Source organism: Macrosteles quadrilineatus, unplaced genomic scaffold (genome assembly GCF_028750875.1).
Source record: "Macrosteles quadrilineatus isolate MER2022 unplaced genomic scaffold, UCM_ALF_1.0 Scaffold_6__1_contigs__length_79288215, whole genome shotgun sequence".
Classification (NCBI taxonomy): Eukaryota; Metazoa; Arthropoda; class Insecta; order Hemiptera; family Cicadellidae; genus Macrosteles; species Macrosteles quadrilineatus.
The window spans coordinates 75986616-76000812 of NW_026542599.1; the positions used below are offsets into that span (position 1 = coordinate 75986616).

General features: G+C 33.1%; 1 protein-coding gene across 1 annotated transcript; it reads right to left on the reverse strand.

The window, feature by feature from the left end:
* Positions 1 to 1471: 1471 nt before the first annotated feature.
* LOC128997042 (gastric triacylglycerol lipase-like) lies at positions 1472 to 8775 on the reverse strand. Its single transcript, XM_054422622.1, has 8 exons — positions 8576 to 8775; positions 7769 to 7961; positions 7215 to 7329; positions 5736 to 5985; positions 3913 to 4065; positions 2803 to 2887; positions 2318 to 2460; positions 1472 to 1735 (listed from the first exon to the last, which is right to left on the reverse strand). Exons 1-8 carry the CDS (start codon positions 8702 to 8704, stop codon positions 1526 to 1528), a joined length of 1278 nt encoding a protein of 425 aa, XP_054278597.1. The 5' UTR covers positions 8705 to 8775; the 3' UTR covers positions 1472 to 1525.
* Positions 8776 to 14197: the final 5422 nt, after the last annotated feature.

A 14197-nucleotide genomic window follows, 5' to 3' on the forward strand; every position in this document is an offset into this window, starting at 1 on the left:
CGATTTTGATGAAATTTGGTACAAACGTGTAAACCTACGTTTATTCGAACGAGTTCGCGATCCAGCATGATCGGACCATGGGAACGGGGGTTTACGGGGGGTTTTATGGGGTAAAAATAGGTTTTTCCCATTTTTGACCCAAAAAACATAAAATTTAGCAATTTCTTTCCAAACCAGTTTGTAGAGCTTAAAAAAACAAATAATTTAATATATTGAAGCGTTATTATGCGCCTAATGGTTACGGAGAAAATTCCAAAAAATTGTAAATTTAAAATTTCCATGTTAATCTTATGGAGAAAAAGTAAACTGTTGTAGTTTGCTTGTTTATGAACATATTTTGATCAAATTTGGAAAATGTTTTTATTTCTTACTAACTATTTACATTTTACATAAAAAAACAGTTTTACCCTCCCTGATGCAGCAAACCTAAGTACTTGTTAAACTAATTCTATTTAAATAGGGAATAAATGTTATATTTTTAAGTAGACATTTCAGTGTAAATCCAATCAGTCAAATGGAAATTCGCTTAGTCTGCAGGTTTGCTGCGGCGGGGGTATTTTGTAGTAGCTTTGTAGCTTTGACAGCATCTGCCACCAACATTTAAGTATACCCTTTAAATATACCTTATGTGAATAAAAATAAAATAAAATAATTATATATTTGGCCTTGTGGAACTTGTAAACTTAATTATACATTTCATTATTAATTGCCAATATCTCCAATATAAGTTATACTCTTTAAAGATAAACTTTTAAACCACATACTTTATATAACACAAGACAATAGTAAATAACACTAATATAATATCAGTTTCTTATCTAGAAGAACTTAAAGAAATGCTTTGGAAAAAAATATGTTTAATGTACTGAGGTATTTAAACACTTCCTTCATATCCATATCAGTCTTTTAAAAAGTAATGCATGAATGAAGAAAGTAAATAAAAGTCCCAAGTTAATATATTGTCGTTGAGATATAAAATTAAGAATTTCCAAGCTTTCAGCATTGCAATATTTATTTAGCTTTGAAAAATATATATTAGTTCCAAATATCATAAACATTATTTATATTATCTATTAGAGATTTATTATTTACGCTTAAATAAATGGACGTTTTGTTACAATTCAGAACAACTTTACATTCACTTTGAAGAAATTTTCATAATAGCTTGAAAACAGTCATTTAGAGCTGTACGACGAAAAATGCATAATTAAAAAAAAACCTACTTATCAATTTGATTCTAATTTGGTTGTTTTCTTAAGTCCCCAATGGCTCCTACGTGTTGTACGGTGTTTTCAATTATATTTGTTATCCAAAAAAATATCAAATATGTTTCAAATTTTATTATATACTATAAATTACATTACCATTCTTAGTTATTCAGTGGGACAGAATGGGTATGAAAATCTCAACTTAGAAATACCTTTAAGGAGAACAATACATACAATAACACGCTTTAAATATAGAAGTTTGTAAAGATTTATTTCAAATACAGCCATACAATTCAACTCAATTCAATCCAGCATGCTCAGGAATTTTGTCTATGCAAACTTTTTGACCTTGTAGTTTTCTTGATTTCTGTTTCTCTGCCTGCGTCGTAGGCTTCAACTATCTCAATAACCACTTCAGACGCCTTGTTAATCTCTGTGCCAAACGCAAAATCTCGATGGTCAAACTGTATGAATGGCTCGTCCACATAATATGAATTCTTCAACCTTTCATGCATCCATTGGATATCCTAGAACACATTGTAACGTTATAGTGGACCTCGGTGGCGATGTTTGTTCTTATGTAAGAATTTATATATATATTTACAGTATATAGAGTCAGTGGCAGTGCCTAATGTGGGTTTGGATCCTGGTACTGCCACTACTTTTTATCATACATTTCCCCTTGTAATATGACTCATCCCTTGTTTTTTTGGACGTTCCACGCAAAGGTCTATAGCCCATTTGGACCCGCAAATATACAAATGGGGAAAACAACTATGTTTTCTTGTATTATTTTGGCATTGATTAATTTTACCTGCTAATAGTCAGTGTATGAGCGTAATTGAATGTTGGTTTCGTTCCAAAGTGAATACAGTAAAATTTGCAAATTAAATAATATGTCCATAAACATTTTGATTTCTTACCAAACGAGTTGTCACTAAATTATCTCAAATTTTCGTTTATTACACTCCTAAGGTATAATTCAAATAATATTTTTAAATTATTATGATTCAATTAAAAAAAAAATAATGCTAAGATATATTCTGGCTATTTTGTAATATTTACCCCTTGGCGGATCTATATTAACATATTTTCAATGGACAACCTACCCTCTTATCTGCTTCTGAGTCCTGACCTCCCACTAGCAAGTACAACTCCTTCTCAATGGCGCCAAGGTCATACGCTAATGGCTCAGGTTGGCCGTACTTAACAACGTTCGTTTCTGGTCCATAATCGTAGTGCTGGAACCGTTCTTAAACAAAGTTCAGACAAATTAAGAGACATTGATGAAATCTATCATGAGGAACTGTAAAATTGTCAATAGTTTAAATTAAGTTTGAATTTTGTTGATGACGGTCTATGAATATAGTATTGGTCTACTATTTCAAATACATCTTAATTATTTGTAAATTAAGGGATTAGATGGTTTAAGCTTGTGTTAGTAATAGTAATACTTGCCAGAAAAAAAATTCTGAAAACCCTAAATTCTTAAGCTATTTAAAACATACCCCACTACGTTGAAAATTTTGCAGTACTGAAATGTATTTCAACTGAACATTAAAAAATACTACAACTAATTTCCTAGCGTATTTACCTGCTTCTGCAAGTTGGATAAAGTGGAGGAACGCCTTGACGGACGCACCACACGGGAAATACGGAAGAGCTTCCAGAGAGTTTAACTGCAAAATCATAGCACTGAAGCTGTTAAACATTACTTTACATTTTCAACTTTACACACTCATTCTGTTAATACCTAACCTTCATACATGAGAATACTATATATTATAATTTTGAAAATCGTAAAACATAGTATTATATTTTGAGATAGACGATAATGCACAATTGCAATGATTTTGGAAGCCTGATAAAACATTTGTAAATAGAAATAAACGAATTCATGAACATTTGAAATTATGTAGGTGATTGACAAAGAGCTTGGTAGTTGAGAAGATCTTCGACAACTAATGAGAGGTTTGCCTGTTCGATCCTGTGATTAGTACTTTTTGATGGTCCAAAACTGGATATAGGTTTACTTAATAGTTTTTCGTCATATCGCAGTGATACCAGCCATTTTTATAAATGCATTGTGGGTCTAAGGTAGCAATTTTACTCCCTAGGGATTAAAAAGACCTATTGTCCCTAGGAAGTAAAAATAGGCTGTTGTAAACCGTTTTAAATTTCGATAGTAGCAATCGCATGAATCGAAAATATTCATCGATTGTTTTATTAGGTTAGGTTTTATCTTATTGTTGAATTCTTGTATTGACAAGATTCTGAGCTATTGATCTCAACGTGTTGATGGTATAAAGTACCTACATTAAAACAGTCCTAAGAGACAATATGATTAATAAACAGCTACTTATTTGCATTAATGGAATTGGAAACAAGCTGAAAATCGTTTTGAAAAGGTTTTTGTTTACTCGAAAAGTATCTTTGTTTTCTAGCTTAGTTTGTTTTAATGCAATATGACGAAAAATATAGGTATTCACACTGGCAAAGAGTGTCTTCAACCTTGGCCTTAACCTTCGCAAGACTTGTAATCGGATCGAGTCAGATTACGCTCTACGATAAAATTTACTATTTTTGTTATTGAACGGCATGATCACTCTTCACTCATCTCATGCTTAAAACACACACCCGTGTGTGTTGGGATTGTGTTAATCTAATCCAAAATGACTTAAAGACAAACAACCAAATCTCTTACGTGATCATATAGGTCCCTTCCATTGGAGCGGAATCTCAAAAGCCTCTCACAAAGCCAACTTAAAAGCATTGTTTTACAAGCGTGGTATGACGCCAAAGCTACGTGCTTGTGAAGAGTGAAAACATCTCCTCGAAATAACACTCCGTTCATTTTCTGCAACAATATCAATAAATTTAAACACATGTAAAATATTTAGATGACACTGGAGTTAATCTAGAAGCTGATTAATCTCAATACTGTTAGTTTGTAAATTGTGTATTGGAAAAGTTACTCTTTATATACTGTGGGAAGGTGGATTCTATGTACAATTCAAAGTTATAGTTTCAGAATAAACTTAGCTCAGTTAGTCAAATAATTAACAAAAAGTGATGTATGATGTTTCTTCTCTTATATTACGAGTGTTAAGTCATACCATACGTACTAGAATACAACCATAAGTGATAATGTAATTGTCACCTTAATAGTTGTATCCTACAGTATAACATTTTTCCTGTGTATTGGAAAAATTACTATATCAAATTATTCTCTAACAGGCTACATTCCTTCACATTTACAGCTGATGTAAGTTTAAAGTGTACTGTATATAATTCTATACATGTTTTACACCCGTCAAAGTATATTTTTGTATAGTATACACTATATGGTTTAACATTTTGTATAGTAACATTTTGTAACATTTGTAGATTAGTCTGAGAGGGTTTCATCTGTTCAGTCGTAATTTGGGGAGTGTCTGTGATTCCAACCCTCAATTTGAGAAAAAATAATCTTACTAATATTATAAATCTGAAAGTTTGTGAGTTTGTGTGTATGTTTGTGTGTATGTTTGTGTGTGTGTTTGTGTGTGTGTTTGTTGCTCAATCACGCATAAACTACTGGACGGATTGGGCTGAAATTTGGCATGATGATAGCTCACATTCCCGATTAACATTAAAGCATATTCTTATCTCAAAGACCCTTTCGGGCTCCGCCCCAGTGGCTCTGCAGTTCCCCATGTTAATCTTATGATTTTTCATATTTAAAAGGAATTAATGAATCTTAACAGCTGTCTCAATTAAACAAGTTGGTTCTGTTCTATGATGTTCAACAGCATAAAAGTTACAAGGATTACCAACAGAGTGCAGCACTATTAATTTTTTTTTTAATTTATGACAACAGCTAATTTCCAACCAAAAGGTGAGTGAGCGTAGCGAACGAACTTCAACCTTGAGGGGAGTTAGCGTAGCGAACAAGCTAACCTGAAGGCAAGTGAGCGCAGCGAACGAGCTCCAACCTAAAGGTGAGTGAGCGTAGCGAACGAACTTCAACCAGGACGTGAATGAGCCATGCGAATACTTATGAAGCTAAACGGGGCGAAGCCCGCGGGTACAGCTAGTAGTAAGCTAAATGTAAAGAGGCATGACTAAAGTTGAAGTAAAACATGTCATTCGTGAAGCATCAATATGAAGCAATTTATGTTATTGCTACACTAAGGTATGTTGTCATATTCTTTTGGATCTATTAACATACAAAGTAGGGGTTTGAAAGTAAGCAGGTTTACACTTTTAAATCAGAGTTTATATTTTCAAACTAAATCATAAAGTTGCCGTATTTTAAAACACACATCAGGATTACTTTAATAGCTCTCTAGGTCACATTTTCTTCCCGTTGCAAAGCACGGGTATAGCAGCTTGTTGTTAGATAATTCTAAATACATAATTGAAATTATATTAAGGATTGAAACCTAGTGTATCCACTGAATTTCTAACCAATGTTCTAACTAAAAACAACCAATTTCAACTAATCCTAGTTGTTGGAACCTTGTTTCTTTGCGTGAATACACTTACCAGATATATTTTGGCGAAAAACCGTTTGAACCTGTTGCTTATCAACCGATAATGCATGGGACAGGCGACAGGCGCTATGAGTGTGACACTGGCCACGTCATTCTCCACCACAGTGGCCTGAGTAGAGGCCAAGACCAGGAAATCTGTGGTTCCCATAGAGTAGCCAACATAGTGTACCCGGGCCGCTCCTGTCTCCCGCTTGACTCTGGTTAAGAACGCTGGCAAGTCGTGGGTGCCGATTTCGTGGAAACTAAAAAATAAATTTGGGTTTAAGTAATATGAGTCAATTTATAATTTAAATATACCTTGACAGATTGAAACTGTAAGAAATTAAATACACTACTAGGATTGTGCTATAAGATATTCAAATTGTTTAACTGTGACGGTCAAGTGTGAGAATATTGAAGTATGGAGTTCTCACTGAAAATTAAGAAAAAGGGGGGATTAAGTAAAGGAAAATCTCAAAAGCAACTTATAAAAATTGGAGAGGATCGTTGTAGGTGTCTAACAAAGAGTGGACGAAACAAGATAAATTATGAAGGAGAGAAAGAGAGAAAAGAATTTATTTATAAAAATTAAAAACCTCTGCCTTAAAAAATAAGGTTGCCAATGACACAGAAAAATTGTACACATAAAATATCGAAGGATTATACAGCTATAAGACTGATTAATTTTGATGTTTGCCATATAGATGATTTCTCATTATGGCCAATGAACCTCTTAATGTTTCATGAATAATAATTTTCAAAAAGGATATGTCCAAATCATATTGTTTCCAAAAGTTTATGGAAAAATAAACGTGTTATTAGGATTTAAAAAAGGGTCTTGCTGCAAATAATGAAGAGAATAAATTTAAATTTTAAAAAGATGAAGAGAAAGGAAATCACATTTTGTGTGTTTTAATCTGAGAAATGGTCGGTACAAAGTATAGCCTAAATCATAACTGTTTTCTTCATTTGATAAACATTGCAAAATAATGTTATGAGTTATTTAAAGGATGCTAAAAAAGGAAATAATTAGTAAAGTGAGTTTTGGCATAACGTTACTAGGAATCAATTAACACAGTAATGTTCCTGAAAATTTACTCTAAAATGTTGTAAGCTGCTCACAAATCTTAAGTGTTACTAAAGTTATAAATAATTTAATGTAAGTAATAGTTAATTTTACAATATCCATACGATTCTAGGTAAATAATAATGTCAAATTTATTCCTATGTAATTCAAATGTTTTATATTCACACACACACACACATTTTGTTTACATTTCTAGGTTAAATTAATGTATCAGTAGTTTTTAAGAGAAAAATATACAACTCTAGAAAACATCTTACGACGCTCAAAGATTATACCGTGGTCTTCTCTTATCTTGAAACTCATTATTATTTATTTGACTCCCTTTCAGGACGATTGATAACTTCACTCGACGCTTTTTCATTTTGTCTTTCTTCACGGAACGATTCAATATAATCAACGACTTACCTAAAATCCCAAAATTTCTTTTCGCTAGGTTTCATGTTTCTGTGCCTCATACAAAGGAATGTTCCTCTTGCATTTCCTAACCATACGTCATACCCCTTGTCTACGAGGTGATAAGCTGGAGAAAACACATAACATAAATAATTACGAAATAACATAACTCAAACATAAATCAAAACATAAATGGTACTGATAAAATATACTGAAAAAAAATAAATTCACTGGCCCGAATCTTATACTAACTAGCTGTTACCCCACCTATAGGGTATGATGATTGGAGTGTCCAATCGAAATCGATCACCACTTACCATCTTTTTTGTATATTTACTGTCTTGTGAGCAACAGTACAAGCGTAAATATATGTTTTAAGTGTTATTAGACGTATCTTTTATTTACATTCCGTAAATGTTTAACGAATACTTAAAACCACATTGGCTTTGGTTGGCCTAAAACAAAAACGTACTGACCCAAAAGTAGGTTCAACTATGAAAACTACGGTAACTCTGCGAGACATTCACGATAAATATGATACTGTATAATGACTTATTTAAACCAACCCAAGCTTTTCCGGTTGGCTATGCTCAACGGCGAACACCCTGTTATCCCGTCCATGATGAAAATGGCGGATAACTTTGGTTTCTCTTCTTTCAACATTAAACGATGCAATGTCAAATAATAGTGATCATCAGTTTCTACGAGGTATGTTTTCAAAGTGTAACCCCATTTGGTCACAGTCTTTTCCAAACGACCCTGTGAAAATACGTCAAGTGGAAATACATATAACAATTGAACAATTAGTGATAATTTGGCAAGCCTGGGCATTTTAATAAATGAAGTACGTATTTGGCACCCTTTTATCTAACAAAAACGTAACTATTAAGAAAAATGAATTATTCATTCTATACATGTTTAAATGAAAAACTTTTAAAAAGTTTTCCCCACAGAAAGGGTGTCCAAGGAAGTCTAAGGTAATTAATCCCCCACAGAGGTTATGAAAAGAACCAAAAATGAAAGTAAGATTCAACAAGCATTAAGAAATAAACGAAACCAACATTAACTGTACAAACAAATGTTTTCAGTTTATTTGTGATGGCGAGTTCACATTACCTAATATAAAATTGGGGTAATTCGCTATCACGATAAATAACAAAGTGTTCACATACTAAAGATTTTTTTAGTTTTAAAACTTGCGTTTTACTTATCGTGATTGTAAATTTCTACAATAATCTATTAGATAATAGACACCAATAATTATACGGTCATAAACTCATATTTCATAGTATTTTTACAAACAACGGTTTTTTTACTTTAACATGTAAAATATGAAGTAAGTAAGTTATTTCGTTTAGGTATATGTTACTTACATTGAGTTGCTCTGCAGTTTTACCAACCGATATCTTTGTTTCTTTGGAACGTGCAGCTGAAAAACTTGTCGTCACCGTCACGAACATACAAAAACAAACCATCAAAAAAGTAACTTTAACAACACCCATTGATAGTAGTGTAATTAAATTAATGAAAGAAACTATAGATGTAGAACAGTATTACATCGCTGGCGTGGAGCTAAAAGAGTCACTTATGAACGTGTTAATCGTAGAGAACTGGCAGTAAACGTATTGCAAAGCGAACAGGTGTTTTCAAACCGTTAATTGAACCCCATCAATCATATTTTAAACAGACATTAGTTTCGAAAAAATTACAAACAGTACTTGATCGAGCTTTTTTCGGATTGAAAAAAAACAAAATTAATAGATAAGTTAAAATCAAAATTATTTTAAATAAAATATTTATTACGTCATCAGTGTGAACGCAATTTATACAATCCATATACCATTCACTTTTGAGAAAACTACAAGTCACATCCCCATAAACCATATACTTAAAATGTTCGTCATGACTAGAAACGTTGCCCAACACTAACCATTATTTCATAAATTGCCCTTTAAGGTTGTAATTCCAATTCAGAACTTTCCATATACCTAATGTTAAAAATACCTCAGCTGTACTTATTTGTATGTTATTCTTTCAATTTATTAGGTACCTTATTAAAATCAGGTGTGTTTATTTGTTTGTACACTGCATTCTGTTTTATTTATTACAGCTTAACTTAACCAATCAATAGTTGTATTAATGTTTTATTAATTAATAGTTTAGTTACATTTTTAATTAATGAAGTCAAACGGGGTGAAGCGCGTGGGTAACAGCTAGTTTGAACAAAAAACATTTTAACACAGAAATACATTGTAATCCACCTGGTGAGTTTGAACTTCCAAGCTTATAGGGTGGTTAAAAATGCATTTGATGATCATCAGAATAATAGTTTAGTACTTGGTTGAGGGTGAGAGTATGTCGTTGGCGGTAAAGACCGCTTTCAAGTTTTGGTTCTTCACGCTGGATTAGGACACCTAAAGGTATACCACGCATGGTAGGATCACACCGACGAATCTCAGTGTTTGTCCTTTGATCTTGTGTTTGGCCTGTCAATGTTTGACGTAAGAAAACTGATGATGATTGCATACCTAAGATTGGACTTGCAGGATGATTCGCGGAATGTGAGCAAATCACCTGGAATTCTCTTTTCTTCTATGACCTCTCACATTTTATCATGAATGCTTTGGCAAATGGGTTGTTATCCCACGTGATTCCCTCGAGTAGCTGAATCAATTCAATGTCCATTTCGGCATTAGCATCAATTCGTCCGTTTTGCATTGGTGGTTTAATCTTTGTGCCCTTGTAAACCAACAACTTGAATAATTTTTGGTAGTTGTTAAACGTCAGGGACTATTTAGATAGATTTTGCAAGCACAACTTAAGATTTTGAAATACGTTAGCCATTCCTAAATAACCACATTTATATATTGGACCTCGCTAATGTTAGTATGTAGTCTAACATTATTAAATAAACAAATAAGTTTTAGTCAGACATGGTGTAGTTAGTATTGATGAAAACAATAGACTAACCCCAATAAACATTCTCACGTTGCTTCCATTAGGAAAACCACATAATCTAAACACAATTTAATCTGAAAGCCCAACAACAGAACACATTATCGTGTATCAAAGGATAAACCAATAAAGTTAATTCCTGCTTTGGAGCTGCACACTGCATCCGTCCATCCTTTGACTGTCTGTTGAGATATGAAAGGTTCAGTGATTTGATTACAAAATTATCTGATGTTGATTCGGCATGAGAAAACTATGCGAATCCTACGACCACCAGAATTCAGTCAAAGTTCCATTTTCGTGTAGTTTCGAACCATTTAACATATTATAAGTAAGTCCAATTTAATGTGTTTTATGATAATTATTTGCTAGCACTCTAGGATGATAAAATTATTTTTTACAATTAATTCTCAGTTGTAACTCGGGTTATAACACATATAATATATTTACCAGAATTTGATATACAACAAATTACAAGTACAATGGTCAAGACCCATAGGAACGGTCGCGGCGGGAATTCCAGGAACTGACCTTACTGGGATGAAATGTGACTGGATCAAAAGTCACTAGGAGCAAAATCAGGACACTGCTAATTTGCCTTGATTACGTCTAGTGATTCTTACACCTCTTCTACGGATATACACGATCAAGAATATACATCTTTTCCCCTACTGACGTCGTCAATGTATTAAATAGGCACGCCCGAACATTTAGATAAAACATAAAACAAAAACATTTCACTACTACTGTCTATGTGAGCCACTATATTCATTTAAGTAGAATTTATCTTGGGTAATACTTGGCACGGATTTTCTGGGTCGTAGCCATTTGCATGCACTACATCACATTTCAGAACAGCTTTTATATCATTTCTCAGTTTATCAACTCACTAAATAAAGTCTCTATGTTACATACCAATACCCAAAATAGGGATAAAACAGTATAAATGTTTTATTTATTTGTAGTTCTTATGCATTAAGTTCATCATTGCACCCAGTCTTGCTATGTCGGGGAAGTTAACTATTTGCAAACATCTTATGTTCAGTAAAGCATTACAATTATTGGGGAATTCCACCACAACAGTTGTAGAAAACTTTAAACGCACGGTTAAATAATACTTTCTTGTGTTCATTTTCGCGATACGCTCGTGCGCACAATCCTTTGTGAATTACTGTAGAGTTTATTCAACAAAGACTTTAAGAAATGCATTGCTACAAAGAAACCAACATTTTAAGACAAATGCTTCAACTGTTTTATAAACAAGGAACTGCAAACAACGACCTTTGAACATAGAAAAACAAAAAAAAGTATAATGTTTTCAATTTATAATACTTATAAATTGCAATATTTGACAGAGAGTTCTTTGGTCTCCAGCCGTATGATGTTAACATTAAACATTGCATATTTAATTAAACATAATTTGATAAGTAGGCCTACATTAGAAATTTGGAATAACATAAATAACAAAATACTTAATTATATATTTTGGATAAGATAGTACAATTAAAATACTATGAAGTTCTACTAATTATTTACAACTTTAGTACTTCCTAATTGCTTTATCATAAAGCATACCTTTTCATTAAGGAACACTTCTAGAAACCCATTTTCAGTTCCTCCTTTCTTCTTAGTTATTGAGTCCAAAGTAAAAAGTTTCCCGTTCCTCTGTCTAACATCAAGCAAAAGTAAAAATTGGAAAGTTTTAATAACGGCTAAAACTACTTTTGGAAATAGTCTTGCGAAATTAAAACACACTTTCTTACTTCCTTCTTATTTATGTATTCATATTGAGCTGTCCGTCCATAGTATATAATGAAAAAAGCTATTTTAAACATCAATTTGGTCAACCTTTAATAAATGCTACCTTAAAGTGTAAAACAGTTGTACAGTAAGCTTTTGCGTATCGTTTTGAATACAATTGCCTTTAAAATATTAGCATTTTTTTACTTAATTCGCACTAAATACTTCTCTAGAACTATTTTTGAATAAACTGTTTTGTCACCATTTTAGAAATTATTGTGTGACGCATCATAACTACACTACAATACAAACTCCACTGAAAACTCGGTTCTTCAACCACAGTTATTGAAGATACGGTAGAATACTATCACAAATTATTTTCAATTCGATTTGACAAATAATTACACGTTAACGTAAAACTAAAGGCGAATTCTCGCGACTTGGCTGAGCGCTGGACTTTCAACATGCAGCACGCGTTTTGGTGATTCGTTTCAAAACTAATGACCCGTTCTGAAACCCGTGACTTGTATTTATTTCCGTTTCGAGTTCTGGTGATGGATTGCTTTTGTATTCGGATAAAACTAACTTATATTTCTGAACTACCTTAAACAACTAATTACAGCTTCTTTGCTTTCGAGATAATATTACATCTTACGGACTATTTGTTGCGTCCAAGCTACATTGTTTGAACGAACTCCCCTCGCAAGGATTTAGTCCAGAAAACAGCTGTTTGCCACCAGCTTAATCAAATGGGGTTTCATTACGTATTTTAATGAGTTTTTACCGGACGCCAACCAGCTGATTATTTGGAAATGAGTATTTATAAACAAAAACTTACCCTTTTCTAGAGGTATGATTAGTGATTGTTAGTCCTTTTTTCGGTGGGAATATATATGGATTCGTAGATATTTTTTAATTGTTATGTCAGCTAAGAGTAGCATGGCGTAAAATATTACACTTCACTCGTCCAAAACGTGTTTACCAGATTTAATTTTCCAAACCACTTTGTAATATATCAGATCAAGCATAGTTTTCAACAATCCAAATATATTTCCTTTTAATGCAAGTGTTGCTTATAGTCAGGTTTTTAGCCACAGTGTGCTTTTTTCGCTATCCATAAAAAGAAAATACTACGAGTCCATTTATATCGTGCTTAGCAGCCGAAGGCTATTTCATCCGAAATCGTTAATGTTCTTCGAGAAATTCTCCTATGACTTGTTTCCTTGATATCTCGTTTATTCTCATTAAATCATATTTTCAAGACAGGGGATGTAACTTATTGAATATGTACCAAGTTTATGTTCTATTGTCAACACCGTTATGAAGGTCTTATATCTTAACCGGGATTTAATTTTTAAATAATTATCATCAATAACTTACTGATTAAGAAAATCTATAACAAAATTACAGATTTACCAAATCACAAATTTGAAAATGTTGTAATCATGAGAAATAAATCTTTCACAACAAAACTTACACCACTTGAGGCGTTAAAAATGGTAATCCTTGTGCTTAAACATTCTTATAGATCTTTAATTGTTCTGTAATTTACTAAAATTCAAATGTTGAAAGAAGAGAACAGAATAAATAATATCTCTTGATGGCAATTATCAGTCTTGCCACAGAATCCCTCTGGGCTCCATTATGCTTAACGACAAAGTCCGTTTGATGACGGTCACAATTTAGAATGGTAATTGGAGTGTATAAATATACTTGTTACAAAGTAGTTTTGTTTCATCCGGAAAATTGTTGAATGAAAAAATGTTCTTACCCTGCTAGGAATGAAACGCGTAACCAACATAACTGAGCTTAAATTACTTTATCAATGATGATAAATATTTTTTAGACGATAAAAACACCAGGGGCAAACAATGGTTCGACGTTTTATAGGACCGTTGACACTCTCCAGAGGTATTAAAAAAGTGGAGCTGTCTTGTGTCAGCTGTGATTAATCTCCCCCAGTACCTTGACTCTCTGGAGAACAATGCAGAACAACATGACAAGCTGTCTGGTACAAACAATGGTTCGACGTTTTATAGGACCGTTGACACTCTCCGGAGGTATTAAAAAAGTGGAGCTGTCTTGTGTCAGCTGTGATTAATCTCCCCCAGTACCTTGACTCTCTGGAGAACAATGCAGAACAACATGACAAGCTGTCTGGTACAAACAATGGTTCGACGTTTTATAGGACCGTTGACACTCTCCAGAGGTATTAAAAAAGTGGAGCTGTCTTGTGTCAGCTGTGATTAATCTCCCCCAGTACCTTGACTCTCTGGAGAACAATGCAGAACAACATGACAAGC